The 22452-nt window shown below is 42.3% G+C and overlaps 1 protein-coding gene across 2 annotated transcripts in view; it reads left to right on the top strand.

Moving 5' to 3' along the window:
• The window catches only part of c1qtnf12 (C1q and TNF related 12), a 52044-nt gene that overhangs the window by 16922 nt on the left and 12670 nt on the right, over positions 1–22452 (top strand). Inside the window, exons 2-7 of one of the 2 annotated variants that reach the window (XM_069918773.1) lie at positions 4539–4676; positions 7729–7839; positions 10084–10195; positions 13368–13537; positions 19357–19465; positions 20878–20968. In XM_069918773.1, the coding sequence (XP_069774874.1) occupies positions 4539–4676; positions 7729–7839; positions 10084–10195; positions 13368–13537; positions 19357–19465; positions 20878–20968 (731 nt within the window). The remainder of the gene's footprint in view (positions 1–4538; positions 4677–7728; positions 7840–10083; positions 10196–13367; positions 13538–19356; positions 19466–20877; positions 20969–22452) is intronic. The other variant, XM_069918774.1, reaches the window with a different exon arrangement.

Below are 22452 nucleotides of genomic sequence, written 5' to 3'. Positions count from 1 at the left end.
TTTGTTAACAGGCCAATATGCCAAAATCTCTCTTTACAACCCTACCCACCTGTGATGACACTTTCAACGAATTATGTATCTGTTTACTCCAATCTTACTCAGTTATCCAGTGCCAGAGGTAAGGTGCAGAGTGTAGGGAAGGCTGGGCCATAGGAACTTCTATGCTTCATAAGTGCTCACTGCAATAACCATGCTTCCTACTTTTAACAACCTTCTCCTCATTACGTTATTCACCACCTGAAAATTAGCAGCAAATGCTCAAAAATTGCTGTACCACAATGCTTCTCACAGCTAAACATGTTGTCGGAGCATTTTCTCCAATTGTGGATTGGGGAAGAGGGTGAACAGTAACTATGGGAACCTAGTAGGACAAGTATTAGTCAGAGAGTCATATGGTGCAGAAACAGGACCTTTGGCCCATCAGTCTGTACCAGTCATTCAGCTCCTAATTACGCCATTCTTCAGACTAATCCCATTTTCGCTCCACTTTCCCATCAATTCCCTCCAGACTCTACCTGCATCCAAGGAGTAGTTGTAGTGGCCAATTAACCAACCAAAGTCAAAGTTTAAAAAGTCAAAATTTAGATTTATTGTCCGAGTGCACATGACATCACATACCACCCTTAGATTCTTTTTCCTGTGGGTGACGCAGAATTACCACTTACTGGTAGTGCGGAAAAAATACTGTACTCAACATACACATGTAAACAAATAAAGAAATGTAAACAACCTGACTGTACAATAGAGAGAGAAAAAAATCAATAAAGTGCAAAAGTAAGAGCCCTTAAATGAGTTCCTGATTGAGTTTGTTGTTGAGGAGTCTGATGGTGGACGGGGAGCAGCTGTTCCTGAACCTGGTAGTAACTATACCTCTTAAACCAGCCAGCACATCTTTCAGGTGAGGGAGGAAATGGGAGCACCTGGAGGAAGCTCACATTCATGGAGAGAACATGCAAACTCCACACTGACAGTACCAGTGATCAGAACTGTTGCTGGAGCTTTCAGGCAGCAGATCTGCCAGCTACTGATGCAAACTTCTTCCATGAAATCAGCTCCAGTCTATTGGCAAGGCTTTGGGAGGTGCAGGGCTTTCTAGTCAGAAGTCCTTCTTGAACATTTAGACAGCTGGTTCGATTGCACCTCCACGTTAAATCAGCTGTCGAAGGTTTTGAATATCTCTGACATTCACAGACATTATTAAAAAATAATCACTTTCATGTCAAAAAAATACTCACAAAATAAACAAAATGCCTTAAGGACAATTGGAAAACAATTAAATACATTTTACTTGACTCAATTGGAGAAAAAAATTGTAACTGACCTCAGCCTGCAGCTGAGCCTCTGCATGATGATGAATGGAATTGCTGACCTGGTGCCAGATCTAACCTGGCAATGGATCAGCAGGCAGATTATCCAGTGTAACTGCTGGGAAATTGCAGGCAGCTCACACTCCACCTCTGGAACCCAAGAGCAGTCTATGATCAGAATGCAGTGAGGGTAGGTGCAGTGATGAGCTCTGGATCTTTGGGAATTCTGCGCGTATAAGAGCATTTGGAAAGGTTGAAGTTTTATTTGTCACATTATGTGTTGTACACCAGGAAGGGATCTTTTCAAGATTCTTTTATTGTCATGTAATAAAACAGGAAAAGTAATATTACACAAAACTTCCTTTAGTTGATTGTAAGGCAGACAAAAATTTGGCAGCAGTAGAAATTGCCTGCTGCCCCTCATATTCAGAGAAAGAGAAGCAAATTGAAGTCCTTCACCCCCCCCCCCCACCCCCACAGAGTCACCGTGTCCGTGGATTTGCCTCCAGCACTCCTGCAGCCTCCACAGCTACACAGCCTTCAATCCAAAGTAATAGCAACCCCAGCTCTAGATCTAAACCTCTGACATGATCAGGGATCTCTCAGCGCCCTCGGTATCCTCTCACATCTTGGTTCTGATACCTGGTACCCCTTCAGCCAGTCTTCAGCAGTCTGCAACCTGGTATAAGTCCCTTGACCGCAATTGCAGACTGTGTGGGTTCCTCACCTTGATTCGCCAACAGTCCACAAGCTGTGTGTTCTTCAGCCGCAGAGCTCCTGGCTGGTCCGCTGTCATGATCACCGTCCCGTGGGTCATCTCCTCTGCTACTCCTTCTCAAACAGAGGGTGATCTCTCTGTTTTCTGGTGCCCTGCTCCAGTCCTCTGCTTCCCCCCCCCCCCCCCCCCACAAGTCTGCAACTCATTGAGGCCGCTGCCAATCACAGGCACTGCCATCTTGGACCAGAGTCTGTGGTCACAGGATTTTTAATTAGAACACTGCTGGCTCCTTTAAAGCTTGTACGCAGCCGTTGGGAGCAGGACTGAGCCGTACAGCCCTGCAGCGGAGCGCTGCATCTCCTCTCATCACTTTCTAAGGGTCTCCACCAGCAGCAGTGCTGCCATCACAGCAGCTCCAGCAGCGCCGCCATGTTTTCTCATAATTCCTTGCAATTCTGTGTGGGATTGTTAGTTTTCTGGTGGAAATTTCAGCCTGCACCTTGTTACCTTCTCTTATGATCAAATAGCAAGTCCTTCCTTCTCTTTCCTCTTCCTCATCCTCTCTACCTGTCTGTCACCCACACCTTTTTTCCTCCAGCTCCCGATCTTCATTCTACGATCAAAGCGCATCATTCTAAGCCTTCTGTGCCTTCTTCCAATCACCTCCTAGCTTCTTTTTGCCTATTTCTCCCCCCCACCCCCAGCAGTCCTCTGCTCCTTCCTGATGAAGGTTGACTATCTAGTGCCTTCCCTGGATGTCGCCTGACCTGCTGAGTTCCTCTAGCCTTTGGCATGTGGTTCCAATTTTCCATTCTTGTTTGACTTTGTATCATAGAATGTTTTCTCCCTTCCGGGTTACATTCATACTGAGACTTATTTTTGTTAGGTAGGACAGCTACTCACAGGCCAGAGAAGTGCCCCTCTGACCCTGCTCCTTGCAGACATAAACCTACAGATATCCTGGCAGTTACAGAGAAGGAGGAGGCTGAGATATAAAGGGATAGTCAGTTTAGAGTCGAGAAAGAGAGTCAGAGGGTGGGGGGCGCGAGGGCAGGTCCAGCTCGTTACCTTTGTGATTTTGGTGCTAATGTGAATGGCAAGGTGGACCTTTCCAGATGGCATCCTTGGATAATAGTGTTGGCCAACATTTGAGCTGGTTCCATTTCCACAGATGACCATATTGGCTGATTGGGTTAAAGTAGGTGACCTCCTGTTCTCATTTAGGTCAACGAGAACATCCTTTTCCTTCAATTCCCAAAATCCCTTGAATTGATTATCAACTTGAGACGTAAAGAAAGATTTGCACTTGTGTAACTGCTTTGGGTTGTCCCGAAACACCCTATGGTCACACTTGACAGTATGAGATCGTCAGCGATAAATGCTGATTTTACTGCATACTTGTATTTTTGTATACATTTTTTTCACAAGTTTACCATTACACTATAAAATGGAAACAATTAATTAAATCAAGGGATTTTTTTCTATTAATGCATATTTATTGTTTACATTTTGTTAGATTATCTAAATCATTTAGTGTCACGCTATCACTGATAAACTTTGTGCCCTTACACCCCAACATTTTTTTTTGCAAATCCAAACTGTTAAAAATGAAAATTAATGCATATTTGTGAACATGGATTTTAACTGTTGAAATTATTACAAATACATACATTGAAGCCCAATCACAAACACTCAAGTACTTTTAAAATGCAATTGTAGTTCCAATGCATTTCAGTTTTAATTTGTTTCTGGTAATTATCTCAGGATTCATCTTCTGCAGCCATCGGTAGGAGGTTTGTTGACCATTGGACAATCAGCAACAAGCGGCTTGTTAAAAAGTTACAACTGAAATAACCTTTAATCAGCAGCTGTTTCCATTGTAACGTGTAACACACCACAGTGTGGGAAGTTAAGTCTGTGAATCAATAATGAATGGGTCCTTACGTGTGGTCGGTCACCTCACATATGAACTGGCTGCAGTTGTATTTTATTTGTAATTTTTTAACTAGGCCTTCCAAAATCCATTTCTTCTCCACGGGGATGAGCTCTAAGAATCCCGTTTGCGCCTGCTTCCTAACGGCCAAGAAATGGGGCTAGTTTCCATTTAGCAGTGCAGTTCTGACGATTCGTGGCTGCGAAAGGGGTCGGCAGAGGTAGCACTGGCCTCATTGCTGGCAGTCTCACCAGTCTTTGGAACACACAGAGAGAGAGAGAGAGAGAGAGAGAGAGAGAGAGAGAGTCAGCCAGCGGTCCCATCCTCTTTTAATCCAGGCAATTTGACCAGATCAAGAAATATTTATTATATTGACCTGTGCACAAATTTGAATCTCCTTTTAACAACTTTAATAATGTTGAGATTTGAACTAAAATGGTGACCTCTTGGATTTCAAATATAAATGAAAGGAATATTGGTTCTGAAAATAAAATCATCCCCTTTATTTGGTTTCTAAAAGAGAAAAATTCAACTTCTTCCTTTTTTTATTTACGACTTTCCCTTTCTCCCCTACCTCAAGGGTTCTTCCCTCCAGACCCCCTCTCCCAGGCCAGAGGGTAGAAGAACAGGGCGTGGACAGCTTCATGACTTCCGACGCCAGTGCCAGTCCTTGGTCAGCCAACAGGTGGCACCCTTGCTGCAGGGTGAGACGACCCATGTGAGTTTAACCTCTTCACCAGGTGAATGACGAGCCGCCGCACCTTGCTGGTAAAGATGGCAGCAAATTAGCGGGCGAATTTGGGCTCCAAGATTCCAGAGGAATCAGGCTTGGGTTTTCTACCTGAACCGCAACTTGAACATTTCTGCCCTTGCTCCAGTCCCTATCTTAATCATAAAGGATCTAGATTCCACAGGATATTGGCAATAACTTTTAAATGACCTTTCATTCTTCAACTTATTAAGTTATAAAGAAACTCAAGAAGCCGTCTGTAAGGAGTTTGTACGGTTTCTCCGTGTCTGCGTGGGTTTCCTCCGGGGGCTCTCATTTCCTCCCATCCTTCAAAACATACGGGGGGGGACATAGGTTAATTGAAGTATATGGGCAGCATGGACTCATGAGAGCCCCAAGGTCCTGTCACTGTACTGTATGTTTAAATTTTAAAATTTAATTTAAGACTTACTACAAAGATATTGTAACAAAGACAGTTGGCTCGTGCTTTAATACAAATAGTGAAGCTATCTGCAATTCCTGCGTACAAGGACGCTGACCTTAACTTCACTTTTACAAGGACAAATTTCAATCTCCACATTTACAACGGTGTGCAATTATTCCCACAATTGCGAGGCAGCTGGTTTATATAACAAATCAGATTCAAATTGTAGGCAGCAGGGTAGAGAATCAGACCTGGTACGTCTCTGCGCCACAAGACTTATTTACACGTAGAGAAAGGCTGCTGCACCATCAGTATGTGCTGGACAGGTTTTAGATCATGGAATTTATTGTAAACAATGAGTGGTTTTTCAGAGTTTACACACTGAGGTACTGAACGAGAGAATTCAGCTTTTGTGCAACATATTAAGAAGCCAACGGTCCTCTTACATTTGCGATGGAAATTTGAGGGGATATGCCTCACTCTTGAGGCCTGAATGCATAAATCTTAGCTGATACTGCAATGGAGTACAGAGCCACAAAGACAGAAAATGCTGGCAATGTTCAATATTTATGGAGAGGGAGTGAGAGTTAAAAGGTCATTGGCCTGAAGTGTTAACTCTGCCTCTTTCCCACCACAGATGCTGCCTGATCCACTGAATACTTCCAGTGTTCTCTGTTTTTATTTCAGATTGCCATCATTTGTGGCACTTTGTTTTGGCAGTGCTGAGGGAGTACTGCACTGCCATATGTGCCATTGTTTGAAGCAGTGGTTCTCAACCTTTTTCTTTCCACTCATACACCACTTTAAGTAATCCCTACACCATCAGTGTTCTGTGATTAGTAAGGGATTGCTTAAGGTGGGATGTGAGTAGGAAGGGAAGGTTGAGACTCACTGCTCTAGACCCAATTGTTACTGAAATATTTTGCTTGAGAAAAATTGTCACTGGCCCATTTCCTTTGGATTTATAAAACCGTGCACATAACGAGTCAATTAGTTACGATTAAAACAGTAGTTTTCAAACTTTTTCTTCCACCCACATACCATAAGCAATTCCTTAATCATAAAGTACCTATGGCATAGGGAATACTTAAAATGGTATGTGAGTGGAAAGAAAAAGGTTGAGAACCACTGGTTGGAAGGAACTGTTCAACTGAGCTTTTTTCCATTCTCTCAAGCAGCTGGTCTGTATCCGGAACAAGCTGCCAGAGGAAGCTATCAAAACACTCGTTAGCACTCTTTATAGTGGAGGGATATACTCTTGGAGGGATGGAGAATGAGGAATGACCTGATAGAGGAGAACAAGATGATGAGAGGCATTTTCCCAGGGCTAAAATGGCTAACATAAGGAGGCATAGTTTTAAGGTGCTTGGAAGTAAGTGCAGTGGTGGGTAAGAGGTAAGTTTTTCACACAGAAAGCAGTGCATGCATGAAATAAGTTTCCAGGAATGGTTGTGGATGCTGGTACAAGAGGATTTTTTAAGAAAGGTACATGGAACAGAGAAAAATGGAGGATTATGCGGTAGGGAAATTCTCGGTGGTTATTAATTATCTCAGCACAACACTGCAGACTGAAGGGCCTGCACTGTGCTATAGATTTCTATGTTCTATGGCTATGTTCTAAGCGAGTGCAATTACATCATTCAAAAGGAATTTGGATAGATAGATGGATAGGAAAGGCTGAGAAGAATGTGACAATGGAACTCATCCAGAATGGCAACTTCTTTAGCATATACGAAATGGCCTGTTCAACAAGGAGCAGGGGGGTTAGGCCTTGTGTTATCCATCATCTGAGTCCATTATTAAATCCAGATGATCTGCTCCCCTCTCATCTCTGTATGTGGGAGCCAATTGGGGCACCTTGATATCAACATTTCTTACCCTGCTACAGTAATTACAGGTCAGAATGGCTACGCCATCAGAAAGAGCTTTGGCATCTTCAGCAGTTAATTTTTACATTTTTTTAAATTTAGACATAGGTTCCTTCTCTTAATCACAGTTTCCAATAACAAGTCAATAATTATTGACCATCGGGTCCATGTGTAAATTGTACGATGTACTGTATATACGTTGACTTCTGCATCTGACAGTTAGCTCCATTTACTCCAATAGAAGCCAATATTAGAAATGAAATCTAATGCACAGTCACCTCTGTACCAAGCCCAGTGTTCTTCTTACCCAGAACACCTCTTTCTTGTGCCAATTTTACCATTATAAAATCTTTATTAATATAAAGGAAACTGCCTGTGTAAAATGATGCTGCAGTTACATCCTCTGATTACAATGCTACTCCTTTCATCTAGGTTGCTCATCAGTCCTCCTTCAAGGCCACAACCAACTGTGGTTCCTGCTTTGTTGTAATGTAAAATTTGAAGCCTCCATGTTAGTTTTGTGAAATGGTAAATCGTACTGCCTTAGAATGGATAAATCTGGAGTTTTATGATTTATTACTTTTAGTAGCTAAACCCTTATTCCTGAAACTATGCCCCTAAACTATGCCTTAGACCCAGTCCATCCCAGGTGGGTAGCAGAATGTTAAGCACCATCATGATGAACACTGGCACACCACAGATAGGGACCTAAAGTGCCTGGAGGACTAATCAGTTTGTTTGTTCCTAGCTCCCGGAGAATCGAGAACACCGTCCAGTGGATCCGCATTCCTCCTGGATTAAATTTGTCCAACGAGATGGAGCCAAGAGAAACAAAAAGTGCAGGTCCAACCGGAAGAAAGTATTGTATTTTCAATGCATTTTTAAAACTTCAATTTTTTCCATCTTCCTCTCTGACCAAGTGGTGAATCACTCCTTGGATATGGTTCCATGGACACCCTAATAACTGTGGGCTATGACAGGAAACATTGGCACAGCAACATAGCTTAACCCAATCATGCCCTTATCCAGGTCACATTCAACAACAGTAGCTATGCCACTTGAGACAGGGATCCCTGGCTGGTTTCTTTGCCATTCATCGCTGTACAGCCTGGGTGTGCTGTTACCATTTACACTGGACAATAAATTTTTTCAAAAGGTTTACTTCCTGAAACAAAATTGGAGTTTATGATAGACAACTTCAAGCTGAACACAAAGATAATTTCAGATTTGCTGTATCACAAAGGAAGTTGGCGAAACATTAAATTAACTTTTATTAAAATTTTAATGCATGTTTAATCATATAATGGTGCTGACTCATTGCATGAGTTCATCTGACCTAAAAATGTTTTGCCGCTGATTTTCATTTGTACTCAGCATCTGATGCCTCTCGTGACAGTGTCAAACAATAGTTGGGCAGTTTTAATGGATTCCAGTTGCCCTTGATACCACTTTTCCATGGTTGCAATGTCCTGGTGAAACCATGTTCAACACTGACTGCACGAAGATCAGCAGTCCAAGTGCAAATGCAGAAAATAAATTTTCAATGACATTTTGTATGCTTGAAGTAGTTGAAATATGACAATAAATCACAAAAATAGCTTGTATCTAAATAAATGGTTTGTGATAGGAAAATTTTAAGGTGGTTTTCATGATTAGCAGACCAAAACCTATAAAATGCAGGAAGCAACATCTTCATTGTCCAGTGTTATAAATCTTTGATTAATGGGCAAATCCAACAGGGATTCAGAAAACAGATACCAGAGAGAATCAATGGCTCAAGCAGCCTCCTCTGCTAGAAATGGTCAGCCATTGTTTCATGCTGGGGATTTTTTATCAAGACTCAGTTAATATGCTGTCCTGAGACATAGACCGGAAGTCTCAATGAAGGGTCTTGCCCCGAAATGTTCATTGACCTGTTCTACTCATGGTTGCTGCCTGACCCAATGAGGCCCTCGAGAATCTCTTCATTCATTCGTGGTTCCACCATCTGCAGGAATTGTGTTTCCAGGCAGAAATTAAATGTCCTCTATGAAAGGCTGCTTTTATCTTTGCTAAGTCAGTGAATACAGTTCTCATATTCAAATATTGCGATGGTCAGTATAATGCATGAATATTGTCAACTTAGATCAATGTGGGGATGATTTTAAACATAATGCGTCTGTTGCAAAACCGATGAGGTCCGCGACAGTTCTGTGCTGTACAGAGACTGGAGAATACCGACCACAGTACGAGTCCAGCTGTTCACCTGATCCAAGAATCAGGACACTATCCCCATCATAAACAATCATTACTTCATATGTCTTGGTTTTGTGGCCCACCGATTTTTAAGATCGAAATAGAACCATGCCCTTCAATTGCTTTGTTTGGTTTGTCTTGTGAACTGGATATACCTCTGTCTGCAACCTCGGAGAAAGTTTTAGCTTTTAACACGTTGATAGCCAGACAAAAAATTTTAATGAAGTGGAAAGATGACTTTTCACCTACCCATGCACAGTGGTTACATAATATCATGTCTTATTTAAGCTTGGACAAAATTAGATATAACATTAAAGATAGAAAATTTCAATTTGAAAAGATGTGGGGCCCATTCAGCAGCTAACTTCCACACTGAAGCTTTTACCTGAAAACTAGTTTGAATTAATTATCAATTCAGAACAAATACCACAAATTGCATGATTGGAAGATGAAGAAGTTTAGATGCTCTGGAGATTCTCTGTCTAGTTTCTGACAGTCGCTACTTGATCCATATCTTTACATTTTTTTATATAAGGTAACTTTGATTAGATTAGTTTTAGGTTTTTTTGTTTTACTTTTTTTTAGATCTAATTGTTAAATATGGGTTTAATATGGTTTTCATAGATCATTCATTAAATTAGTAAGAATTTGCCCTTTGTTTAGATCGTGATAGTTTAATATAGTTATGTTTTTCATCTATCTATATGTATATTTGTTATGTTAAAGACTTAGTATATGGGATTTATATGTTAAACTCAATAAAAATATTTTTAAAAGAAGAAACCCCATTTACTGCTCGCGGAATCAAAATTGTTGTCCAACGATGCTTTTCTTTGTTCTTCCCCCTCTTCCTCCCCCACAACCCAAGCCCACCCTTTCAGGCCCCCCTGGACCTCCAGGGCCACCAGGGCCACCAGGACCTGCTGGAGCTGAGGTCACTCGGGAGACGCTGATGCGTGAATTTAAAGCAATGGTACGAGGTAAGCTGTAAATCTGAGGGGAGCGGCTTGTAGCAGGGCAATTCGTTCTCTAAACAAATAATAACGTGATGGGGTGATGGGACGTCAATCTGACCTGGCCACTGTGGATTTTGCATGGGGTGCCCTATATTCAGATGTCAGGCAGCATCTGTGGAGGGAGATCTGGAGTTAATGTTGCAGGTAAGTGGCCTGTCATCAGAGCCATCATCTCTGCTTCTCTCTCCACTAACACTGCAGATTCAGAATCAGAATTAATTGTCATGAATAAGTTATGAAGTTCGTTGTTTTGCAGCAGTATCATTGTGTAAACATTCATGTAAACCACCGTACAAAAATAAATAAAAATAATGCACGAAATGTTAAAGAAAGGCAGTGTTTCATTGATCATTCAGGAATCTGATGGCGGAGGGGAAGAAGCTGTCCCTGTGCCGCTGGGTGCTCATCTTTAGGCTCCTGCATTTTTTTTCTCGATGGTAGCAGAGTGAAGAGGGCATGGCCTGGGTAGTGGGTGACTTTGAGGATAGAGGCTGCTTTCATAAGACATCACCTCTTGTAGATGTCCTCGATGGAGTGAAGACTGGAACCCGTGATGTTGCAGGCAGAGTTACCAAACCTCTGGTTTTTTTCTTGTCCTGAGCATTGGCACCTCTGTGATGCAACCAGCCAGAATACTCTCCAGTATTCGCCTGTAGAAGTTTTCGAGAGTCTTCGATCCCTGACCATTTCAAGCATTTCCAGCCCCTTCTTTCAGAGGTGGAAGTGGACATTGAACATGACGGTACATTTCTATCCCATAAGAGGGGCCCAAGGTTTAAGAGGGACCTGAGGAATAACTTTTTAAATCAGAGGGTTCTACAGTTGCCAAAGGAAGCTGTAGAAACGGATACAATTACAATGTTCAAAAGGCATTTGCATGGATATATATGAAAAGGATGTGGAGCAAATGCTGGCAAGTGGGACTAGTTCAGAATGCCAACCTAGCAGGGATGATGGGCTGAAGGGCCTGTGCTGAATGACTCTATAACAAGGTCTTACTGATGGCTGCTATTTGTGGCATTTGTTCTGAATTGATCATTAATTCAAACTGTAGTTTTCAGGTAGAAGCTTCAGTGTGGAAGTTAGCTGCTGATGCTAGCCTTGCCCTCAGGAAGCACTGGACAAGCTCTTGCTTGTTGTCCCTTCACCAACCCAGTGACACTGAATGCTCTGTCTGCTTCAATAGCGTGGATCTCCCAGTGGCCATTAATTTCAATTCCCTGTCCCATTCCCTTGCTGACATGTCTGTCCATGGCCTCATGCACTGCCAGACTGAGTCCATCTGCGAATTGCAGAAACAACACTTCTTCTTCGGTCTGGGCACCTTCCAACTGGATGACATTAACAGCGACTTCTCTGGCTTCCATTAACCCCCCCACTTTCTTCTTTTTTCCCCGATGCCTTTCCCCCAGCTCTGGTCCCTCTGTCCCCTTTTCCTCAGTATCTTTCATAGAGCCAAAATTAATTCTCACTTACCTCCTTTTTTTGGCCTGGAATCCTCCCCCAGCCAGCCTTGTCCTTCTTCTGACACCTTCCTGTTCTTTGTTTATTCTTTGAATACAGGCTCAGGCTCGAAACATATCTATATTTACCTTCTATGCACGCTGCAAGACCGGCTGAGTTCCTCCAGCATTTCTGTGTGTTTTTACTACAGTCGCAGTGTCTGCAGACTTTTGTGTTTCACTCCGCAATTGTAATATTTCCTGCCAAAGCACCTTGGCAACTAATGGAATGAAACAGGAAAGTCTGTGATTGTCATTCAATACATAAAAGTGCTGGAAAACTCAGCAGGTAAACTCAGCAAGTCACGCATCGTCTATGCAAAGGGATAGAGCCCCTTGACAAAGGGCCAAATCATTGGTTATATCTTTTTGTTTTCTGTAGACACTGTGTGACCTGCTGAGTTTTTGTGGACTGAACTAACTGGGAGCAGAGGACAGGGCTCAGTCCCGGACTCCCTTCTGGCCTCTGTTGCTTAGTTGAATGCATTGATTCAGCGACGTGCCAGGGAAACAGTCTGAATAATCACTTCCTCAAACCACATGGAATGAGCTGGAGGAGTCTTAGGGCAATTATGGCATCACCTGTATTTAGCTAAAGAGTCTTCACCATGTTTTCCATTCCAACTATGAAAGGAATCCTTATAATGACATGTTGCAGCATATTGTGCTTTCTGCTAGGTCCTGCCAATTGAAGTGACTCAGTCTCCCCATCGAAAAAGAAGTCACAGACTTCATACTTGGCACCCCTTCAGCCATAATCCAAACCTGGCCCCTCAGACAGCATAAGTCAACCACGATCAGTTCATGTGATCAAGGCTAATCTATGCTGGCTCAACTCCTCTCCCCTGCCATTCCACCATACCCCTCTGTTCCTCGATTGTTTAACTACTTATCTCGCTCAATTTTAAATACTTCTGATGTTACAGCATCCACTACCCTCTGAGTTCCACAGATTCACTCATACCACCCCCCCCCCCCACTTCTGCAAAAGGACATTTCTACCCACCTCAGTGCTAAATGACTAACCACTTATCTTGTAGTCATCTCCCCTTGTTTGAGACTCTCCAGATATTGGGGAAAGAAGGGGAAAAGACGCCAGGTTCATGCTTTGTATCCCATGAGCCTGAAGAGGCATTGAAAGCAATTCCTGTAGTTGTAAGCTGTTCACAGCAGGAAGATGGCAAATATCAAATCGTAGCAACAAAGGGAATGGGGAGTGCCCAGGCAATACATCAACAAACAAAATGCACCCCAAGATACCCATGGTTTTGATACCAAATAATCAGCAAACTCCCAAAAGAAGTTAGTATTATTTTTAAAAATACATTCTGAAAACTCATGAAGAAAAATGTGATGGTATTACCTGTCTGATCCATAAGAAATGAAGTGGGAAAGGGAGGCAGAATTCTGGAATTCTCACTTTGATACCTCTTGTTCAATATTTAATCCTACTGTTTTCTGACTTGCCCACATTGCCCTTGTAAATTTCCCTTTTTACAATCTGAATACATAAGCAAATGTCGCAAGTGTGGACTTGGTGCATCCCCTTGACTCTAGCAGAGTAAGGGGTCAAACTGAAAAAGTGTTTAAGCACAGTTTGATCTTTTGAAATTATGTTTCTTTGCCATTCTCAGAAGCAACAGAGAGACGGGCAGCTGTTCTGACTGAGGTGCAAACACCAACTTCTCTCTCATTTGATGATGTCGGTTCCTACAGAAGAGTTGAGGAAGGTTTCCACTGCAAACTGAAGGGGACAGTTACTGTGGACAAAAGGACTCTCCTGGAACTTCAGAACTTCCAGGCGGTAAGAAAGCCAAAATATAGTAGGTAAACAAGAAATTCTGCAGATGCTGGGGTCTAGTGCAATACACAAATGTGCTGGAGAAACTCAGCAGGTCACACAGCAACCATAGGAAGTAAAAGGTAGATGACGTTTTGGGCAGCATGATTAATGTCAATGCTGTGCAGTGTTAGCAATCAGGACCAGAGTTCGAATCCCGCACACTCTGTAAGGAGTTTGTATGTTCTCCCAAACTCTGGTTTCCTCCCACTGACAAAATGTACCAGGAGTTGTAGGTTGGTTGGGTATAATTGGGTGGTACAGGCTTGTGGGTCCATGATACTGTATGTCTAACTTCAAAATTTAAATTTACGGACTGTGCCCTTCATCAGGAATGTTAAAAATCAGTGATTCTGGCCTTTGCTTGATTTCAACATTCCCACTGAAGGGCTCAGGCCTGAAATGGTAGCCCAACTTTTTAGATGCAAGACAGTATTATAATAAATTTCCCAGTGTTCCTGACAGATTTGATGGGAGTGCAGGGCAAAAACATGTTGGAAGGGAATGAGTGTCCCAGGGGTCTCATGAGTTGGCAGGAATGTGGGAACTGTGGAACTGGGGAGTTGGAAGGGAGTGTGGGAATTGAGGCACTGGTGATTTGGGGGGAGTGTGGGGATTGGGGAGTTGGAGAGGGAGTGTGAGAATTGGTGAGTTGGAGGGGTGTGTGGGAATTGGGGCACAGGTAAGTTGGAGGGTGAGTGTGGGAATTGGGGAAAACATGAGTTGGGGGAGGGTATGGATTCCAGGATCCCAGCAAGTCAGAAGGAGCATGGGAACCAGGGCCCTGGTGAGTGGAAAGGTAAAAGTGGAAAGCATTACCTGGTTAGCCAAAGGCCGAATCATTGGGATTTCTGCATGGTCAAAGAGTGGATTGTCAAAGTTTTACAGTTTATTCTCAAGCCAAGTGAATTGTAAGCTCAGCCAGCCTTCAGTCACTTCCCTGTGCATGAAAACCTAAGCTATCTGGGCCATTTCAGGTTCTAGTTCCCAGTTGTAACTGAAATGTCTCAAAGCACTGATCAACTGAGACAAATAACCAGCTCCCTGTTCACAGGGCAGCCTTATATCCAATTGATCAGGAAGATTTGATGGCCTGGTAGATCACTTCTAAATCTACCATATTCTCTCACAGTTTGGGACATTTAGTGGGACATTCCAAGAAACAGGGTAAAGTTTTATGATGGTATGACATGCAATATAAAGCCAAGTTTTACCCTGTTGAATCTACTGACCATATTACTGTAAATGGGGAGAGAAATTAAATTGAATTTAACCAGGTCAATTGACTGCAAAGATAAAATCAGAAAAGGAAAAATTCTGGAGAATGTAAAAGAGGAGATAAAATTAAGGGATTAAAACAGTCGTTAAATGATTCCCATGGCAATGAATTAAGTTAATGATACCTCCACAAGTGAAAGGTTTTAGCTGCGTTTGCAAAATCAACTTTGTTGCATGGTAGACTTGTTGTCACTTGGAGAAACCATCTTGTCAATGGGGAACTATAGTGATATATATCAAGGCACATTCTAAAGATATGGCGAATATGAAATGGTTTCATGTTTTGAAGTGGTTAATGACAGATTATGAAATGAAATGGTATGATAATAGCTGGGTTTTACTAGATCATATTGCATTTTATTGTGAAAGTAAATTCAAATTAATCACACTGTGATGGTCAAGGTAACGAGATCTGCAAAGCGTCTGGTACAAACCTGTCTTCTATTGTCCACAATGGCTGATGTGATGATCTCCAGTCATTAGTAAGTTGTAGAGCAATGTGTCAAAGCAATTATGATGTCGAGAAAATTATACTGTTGTGATACCGTTCATATGTAATGTAATATGGGTTTTGTAAAGTACTGTGTAATTTTATTCCCACACTCCAATTGGCTCCTTAGAAAGACAAGGTAGGCTTGACCAAACAAGAATAAGCACATTTATATGCAGCTTGCTTTTACTGGTCAATAATAATTAAAGAAACCATACTTGCACTGTAAAACCTGAAAGTCTGCAGACACTGTAATTGAAGTAAAAACACAATGTTCAGCAGGCCAAACAGTGCACTTTCTTCTTTCTTCTTTCTTCTTTCTTCTTTCTTCTTTGGCTTGGCTTCGCGGACGAAGATTTATGGAGGGGTATGTCCACATCTGCTGCAGGCTCGTTGGTGACTGACAAGTCCGATGCGGGACAGGCAGGCACGGTTGCAGCGGTTGCAAGGGAAAATTGGTTGGTTGGGGTGGGTGTTGGGTTTTTCCTCCTTTGTCTTTTGTCAGTGAGGTGGGATCTGTGGTCTTCTTCAAAGGAGGTTGCTGCCCGCCGAACTGTGAGGCGCCAAGATGCATGGTTGGAGGCGAGATCAGCCCACTGGCGGTGGTCAATGTGGCAGGCACCAAGAGATTTCTTTAAGCAGTCCTTGTACCTCTTCTTTGGTGCACCTCTGTCTCGGTGGCCAGTGGAGAGCTCGTCATAGAACACGATCTTGGGAAGGCGATGTTCCTCCATTCTGGAGACGTGACCCACCCAGTGCAGTTGGGTCTTCAGCTGTGTGGATTCGATGCTTGCGGACTCTGCCAGCTCGAGTACTTCGATGTTGGTGATAAAGTCACTCCAATGAATGTTGAGGATGGAGCGGAGACAGCACTGATAGAAACGTTCTAGGACCCGTAGGTGATGCCAGTAGAGGACCCATGATTCAGAGCCGAGCAGGAGCGTGGGTATGACAACAGCTCTGTACACGCTGATCTTAGTGTGTTTCTTCAGGTGGTTGTTTTTCCAGACTCTTTTGTGTAGTCTTCCAAAGGCGCTATTTGCCTTGGAGAGTCTGTTGTCTATCTCGTTGTCGATCCTTGCATCAGATGAAATGGTGCAGCCGAGGTAGGTAAACTGGTTGACTGTTTTGAGTTCTGTGTGCCCGATGGAGATGTGCACTTTACATAGCAAAGATAAAGATACAAAACCAACATTTTGGGCTTGAGCCCTTCATCAAGGTATGTACAAAGTGTAGGCAGGTGCCCAAACGAAATGGACATCGACTGAAGCAGCTGGCAAATGGCATTAAACATTGTTGACTGTCAGAGTCGGGATTCGGCTCAAATTACACAAGTCAGAGCTGGAGGAAGATTTGTCATCCGAAGCGAATGCCCGACCGCTCAGAGGAACTGATGCCCAAGGCTATGGTGTTGAGTACAAAGCGGGTGACCCTGGCACATTTGTGGATCACCTCCATGCCATAGGTTAAAGACACAAGAGAAACTCACCAGGTCAAACAGTGCACTTTATAGAGCAAAAATAAAGATACATAACCAGCGTTTTGGGCTTGACCCCTTCATCAAGGTACGAGCAAAGTGTAGACAGGCACCCAAACCAAATGGAGGGGGAAGGGTAGGGGGAGGAGCACAGTCCCAAAAGCAGGAGGTAAGAAGTGGATAAGGGAGGGAGAACACACCGGCAAGCAGGGGGAGGAGGGATGGCAACTTGCACTGTACACAGTTAGGGTGAGATCAAGAAGGAAGGCTTGTGAATCTTGTCATCAGGGACTGTTGGAGGAAGGATGTGAGGGGAGACCCAAGCATGGACTGTAGCGGCTGGGCTGTTTAGCAGGCCTTCCCTCTTGTAGCAGCTGCAGTTCCCCTCAGCAGGGGTGATGAGACAGGAGGGGAACTTGGCTACACAATAGTTAAGTCAAGAGAATGCAAGAGAGAGAGATCCATAAAGACACAGCTGTATTATTAGAATTTCCAACAGGACAGATCCAACTCAGGCAAGTGAGACATTACTTTCAAATGTCAGAAGTGAAGAATCATAAGATCTGCAGTGCACCTCACCCCTATTTTACAATCTTTTTGAGGAGACGGTGAGAATTAGTGTTCAAACCAACTCCCAAGACCACTCTGGAGAAACATGCTTAATTTTGACTGTGTACAAACCAATTCTGATATTCTTAGTCATGCTTAACAATTACTGTTCATCATTACTTCACTTATCACGATTTCCATCTTCCTACCCAACCTACCAACCACCTTAATATCTCTCAGAAGACAGAAAGTTCTGGAAGTGCTGCAGAAAATAGATGAAAAGTCACCTACCTAAAATGTTAACTTTGTTTTTCTCTCTCTGCAAATTCCACCCAATCTTTTTCTGTAACGAGGTGACTAGAATCGCACATGATTCTCCAGGTGTAGCCAAACCAAGGTTTTATATAGCTGCAACATGACTTCTTTACTCTTATACTCAAAAACAGAAGATGCCGAAAGCATTCAGCACGTCTCTGGGAAGAGAAACAGATTTAAAGTTACAGGTCCAGGACCCTTCGCCAGAACTAGAAAAGTGAGAATACAAACATTTCAAGTTGCAGCAAATATACTGTATTTGATGTTCACAACATGGACTCCTACACAGAAGGGAAACATAATGCAAATTTGGTGACTGTTTTACAGGGCCTGTCCATTCACTCCTCAAAGGTGCCCTGACATTCCAATCAGCTGTAATTGTAATTCTCCATCCCACACTCATAGTAACCTTTCTGTCCTCAACTTCCTCTATTGGTACAACCCTAGTCCAATCATAACTCAAGGAGGAACATCTCATCTTCTCCAAACATATTGCAGTCTTTGGGACTCGATATTGAATTGGACTCAATTTAACAATTTCATGATGTGCTTGCTTTCTCTCTCTCTCCCACCTTTCTCTCTCTGTCACTTTACTTTCTCTCTCTCTCTACTATTTCTTTTCTCTTTCTCCTTCTCTATTCTTTCACTCTTTCCCTCCTCTCACCCCTTCTCCACTCTTTCCCCTCTGTTTCCTCCTCTCTCACTCTCTCTTTCCTATCTTTCTCCTTACTCTCTCTCCCCTCTTACTTCTCCTTCTCTACTCTCTCAATCCTTCTCCCACCTCTCTCCTCATTCTCCTCTTTTTCTCTCACCCCACTCTATCTCTCTTCCTCTCTCCTCTACTCTCCCTCCTACCTCTCTTTCCTCATTCTCTCTCTCTCTCTCTATCTTCCTCCCCCCCCCTACAAAAAAAAGGTGGTGTGGTACCTGTCTCATGTATTTCTCTTTGGCCTCCAACTGCAGATTTTTCAAGTCATCCTTTCCTTGGTCTGCATCCTATAACAGGCATTCCCTCTGTTCTTGCACCCTCCTTTCTTTGCAAATTAAAAGTCTCATTTGGCAAGTGGCAGATGATCAACTCTCCTTCTATCCCACAGATGCTGCATGACAAGTGAAGTGCTCCTGGCATTTTCTGCCTCTGTTTCATGTTTACTGGAGGTTATTCTGTGATTTTTAAAAAAGAGGTGTAATTTGAAGAATAGGGGGTCTTGGTAACTTTAATACTCCTGGACTGAAGTTGGGTTATTTCAGTCTTGCCATGAAAACACAATTATATATCTTTAGATTATGTCTCTGATTAATGCACTTACCTAAAAGCAAAAAAAATGTAGAATAAAATGTGGATAAGAATGCTAAAATAATCTTACATATCAATTAAGTTGTTGAAAGATGTGTCTGCTTATCTGCCATGTCAAAAGTAAAGCTTGGAAATTATTGTTGATAAAATTGGAAACAGCTTTATAATTCCTTATGGCATTTTTCATGTGCAACATTGGAGCCATTAACCTTTCAATAAATCTGTTGATGCCTCATTAAAATCCCAAGGAACTTTATAAAATGGTGCCAAGCATTAGTGACCAGTATAAGGTTTGGAAATTTAAAGGTAATGTCTTTTTTTTGGCATTAGTTTCATATGACATTGTTACAATTCCAGATTGGTTTGTTTTCTCCTAGCCACTTTCAAAAGGAGCGTTCCTAAGAGGATCTGGGATGAATCTGACAACTGGACGATTTACTGCGCCAATAACTGGCATCTACCAGTTTTCTGCCAATGTACACATTGGTAAGTAGCACTTCGGAACTCTGCCCATTATAATGGATGCTTATTTAAGAGGGAAATTGTAATAAATTAACCTTAAACTCCGTTTGAGAAACAACATTAATTCCATCAAGGGAAAGTCATTCATTTGCTGAGTGCTTTGGGAATGATAGTAAGTTGGTTATTTATTCCTCGTATAAGTGGTGTTATGGAAGACTAAGATAAAGAATTAGAGTGACTGACAATTTTCTGCCAATTTTTCAGTGGAATATATTTTAAAAATGTAATCCTGGTGAGAGGCCAAGAATGCTTGGATTGGAACTTCCAGTCCTAGTACAGAATGGGAGTAATCTGAGATAGGGGGCATTAAACTGGTGGAGGTGGAAGGGAGAGGTGCAAATTTACAGTTATGCAGTGTCTATGCCTCTCTAAAATCCAGGAAGTCCTAATAGTAATAGTGCAAAAGTAAGATTATTTCTTGATTAAGTTATGTAGTTGAAAGAAGTGTCTGCAGTGTCAAAAAGAGGAAAGCTCAAAAAATTATTCCAAGCCAAATTGGAAGGGGCTCCCAGAATAGAGTATCAATTTCTGGCATTGGGCACGCAAACAACCTGACCTTCACAATATGGCTGCTTGAGAGACACTAGAGCAGTGGCTCTCAACTTTTTTCTTTCCACTCACATACCACTTTAAGTAATTCCTTATTAATTATCGGAGTACAGAATGCCACAGGTGCTCTGTGGTTAGCAAGGGATTACTTTTTTGGGGGAAAATTTTATTTTTCCATTTTTGAAAACAAACAGCATCACGTTTAAAAAATAGTCATTTTTAACATAGTGCACTTTGTTTCTGTGGTTCAAATATAATATTAATTTACTTCCAATTCCTCTCCCTCTCTCCCTAAACATCAAAAGAAAACTAAAACAACTGAAAAGACAGAAAATAGTAAAGGGGTAAAAAAAAAATCAAGAAAAATTCAGCATACCGCTAGCATTTCTAATCTATTTCCACTCTTTGAGGTGCTTCACTGCTGCAGTTTTTATATTATTAGATCTTTGAGCTACCATTATAACTGGGCATTAAAGTACTTAATCCCTTACTAATCACAGAGAACCCATGGCATAGAAATTACTTAAGGTGATATGTAAGTGGAAAGAAAAAGGTTAAAAACCACTGGTCTACATCGTGGAAACTGTCCTAAAAAAATTTGTAGACAATGTTAATGAAAAATAATTGCAGCAGACTCACAGTTTCACCAGGATTTCAGATGGGGATTTATTTACATCGGGGTAACTTGAGCAAAGTGGGAAAAAAAGTCATTCTTCGAATTCTATCGAAAGGAGCAGAAATCCAAAATCTGTGCCTGAATTTTGACAATGGCAGCACAATGCAAAGTGATCTGTCACCTGATGAGCTTTCCATTCCCATCACCTTAGATCACAGTGAAATGAAGAGCAAAGGTGCACTCCGGCCAAGAGATAACGTGCGAGTTCTCATTTGCATTGAGTCACTCTGCCAACGCAACACGTAAGTGTGCGCATTGTTCCTAAACTTCCTCGCTGAATCATTAGGTTGACTGCACTCCCAATTCATGGGGAGATCTCGGTTCAGGCAGATGTGGGGAAACGATCCTACCTTGTTTAGTCTTTTACGAGCAGTGCGATGCCTTTTTGAATTTAAAAAACAGGTGATAAGATTTTAATAACTGACAAAAAAAAACCCAACCTCATCTCAGCAATAACACCAAGATTTCACTTACTTCAGTAATTGGCTGGCTACACCAATGTCCAATGAGGTTTATCTGCTCACTCTTAACTTTTTAAGGGATTTAGTTAATGTAGACAAAGATTTTCAACCTTTGCCGGAATGTAGCTCTTTTTAACTCTTGTTACTGCAACTTTATTTCAACTTCTGTGCCTGAGATAGCTCTTAATGAATGTCATTCCTGGCTTTAAGAATGTTTTCGCTTAAACTTTGAAATTCAGGTTAATTTATCAGTAAAGCTCAGATTTAGAAACCATTGTAGTAATTTCTAAAGCAGGCTCAACGGCGCACGCGTGTACACACGCACACACAGACACACCCAGTCACAGACACATACGCACACATGCACATTGAGACACACACACACACACACACACACACACACACACACACACACACACACACACACACACACACACACACACACACACACACACACACACACACACACACACACACACACACACACACACACACACCATCATATCCAAGAACTGTCAGCACTTTGATGAGCAGTGTTAACAGTGACAGCCCTCAACATTTCCTCGTCACTCAGAGATTCAGATACTTTCACATCGGCGGCCCCAGGCTGAGAAACAGCCTGTTCACAAACACAATGCTGACTATACCTTATGAAGGGGCAGACAGAAAAAGGCTTGCTGTCTCACAAAATGAGCTCTGCCATGAAGAATCTGCTGATCCATTGTGTAGTTAGTGAACACCTCATGATCTAACAGCTGTCACAGAACCAGTAAGCAACCCCCTAACTCTGGATGCAATGGGTGAGGCTGAAGAAGAGGGCCCCTCTGACCTTACAGGAACAGCGGTCCTTATCCCAGAGGAAGAGAAACTGATCATCTTGGGTGTCTTTAATGACAGGATGGGAATATACACAACCCTCTGCAAAATCTATTTTGCAAACAATAAAAGAAGCCATTATAAAGGGAATTAAGAGAATTAGATGGCACAGTTAACGTCACCGGGTTTGAATCCGGCAATGTCTCTTCTCCTTGTGTCAGCTTGGGTTTCCTCCAGGTGCTCCAGTTTCCTCCCAACTTTCAAAAAGTATGGGAGTTGTAGGTTAATTGGGGTATTTGGGCAGCATGGGCTCAAGGGGCAGAAGGACCTGTTTCTGTGCTGTATGTCTATATTAAAAAAAATAGTGCAGTAGAATTCCTCTCTCGAGCTCCTGCTGTAGAAAGCCAATGAAAGGTCAGCATCTATATTTGCTGTTTCCTGTATTTCTT

Source organism: Narcine bancroftii, chromosome 2 (assembly GCF_036971445.1).
Source record: "Narcine bancroftii isolate sNarBan1 chromosome 2, sNarBan1.hap1, whole genome shotgun sequence".
NCBI classification, from domain to species: domain Eukaryota; kingdom Metazoa; phylum Chordata; class Chondrichthyes; order Torpediniformes; family Narcinidae; genus Narcine; species Narcine bancroftii.
Note: the sequence above shows the minus strand (reverse complement) of the source record. Positions and strands in the feature narration are given on the sequence as shown.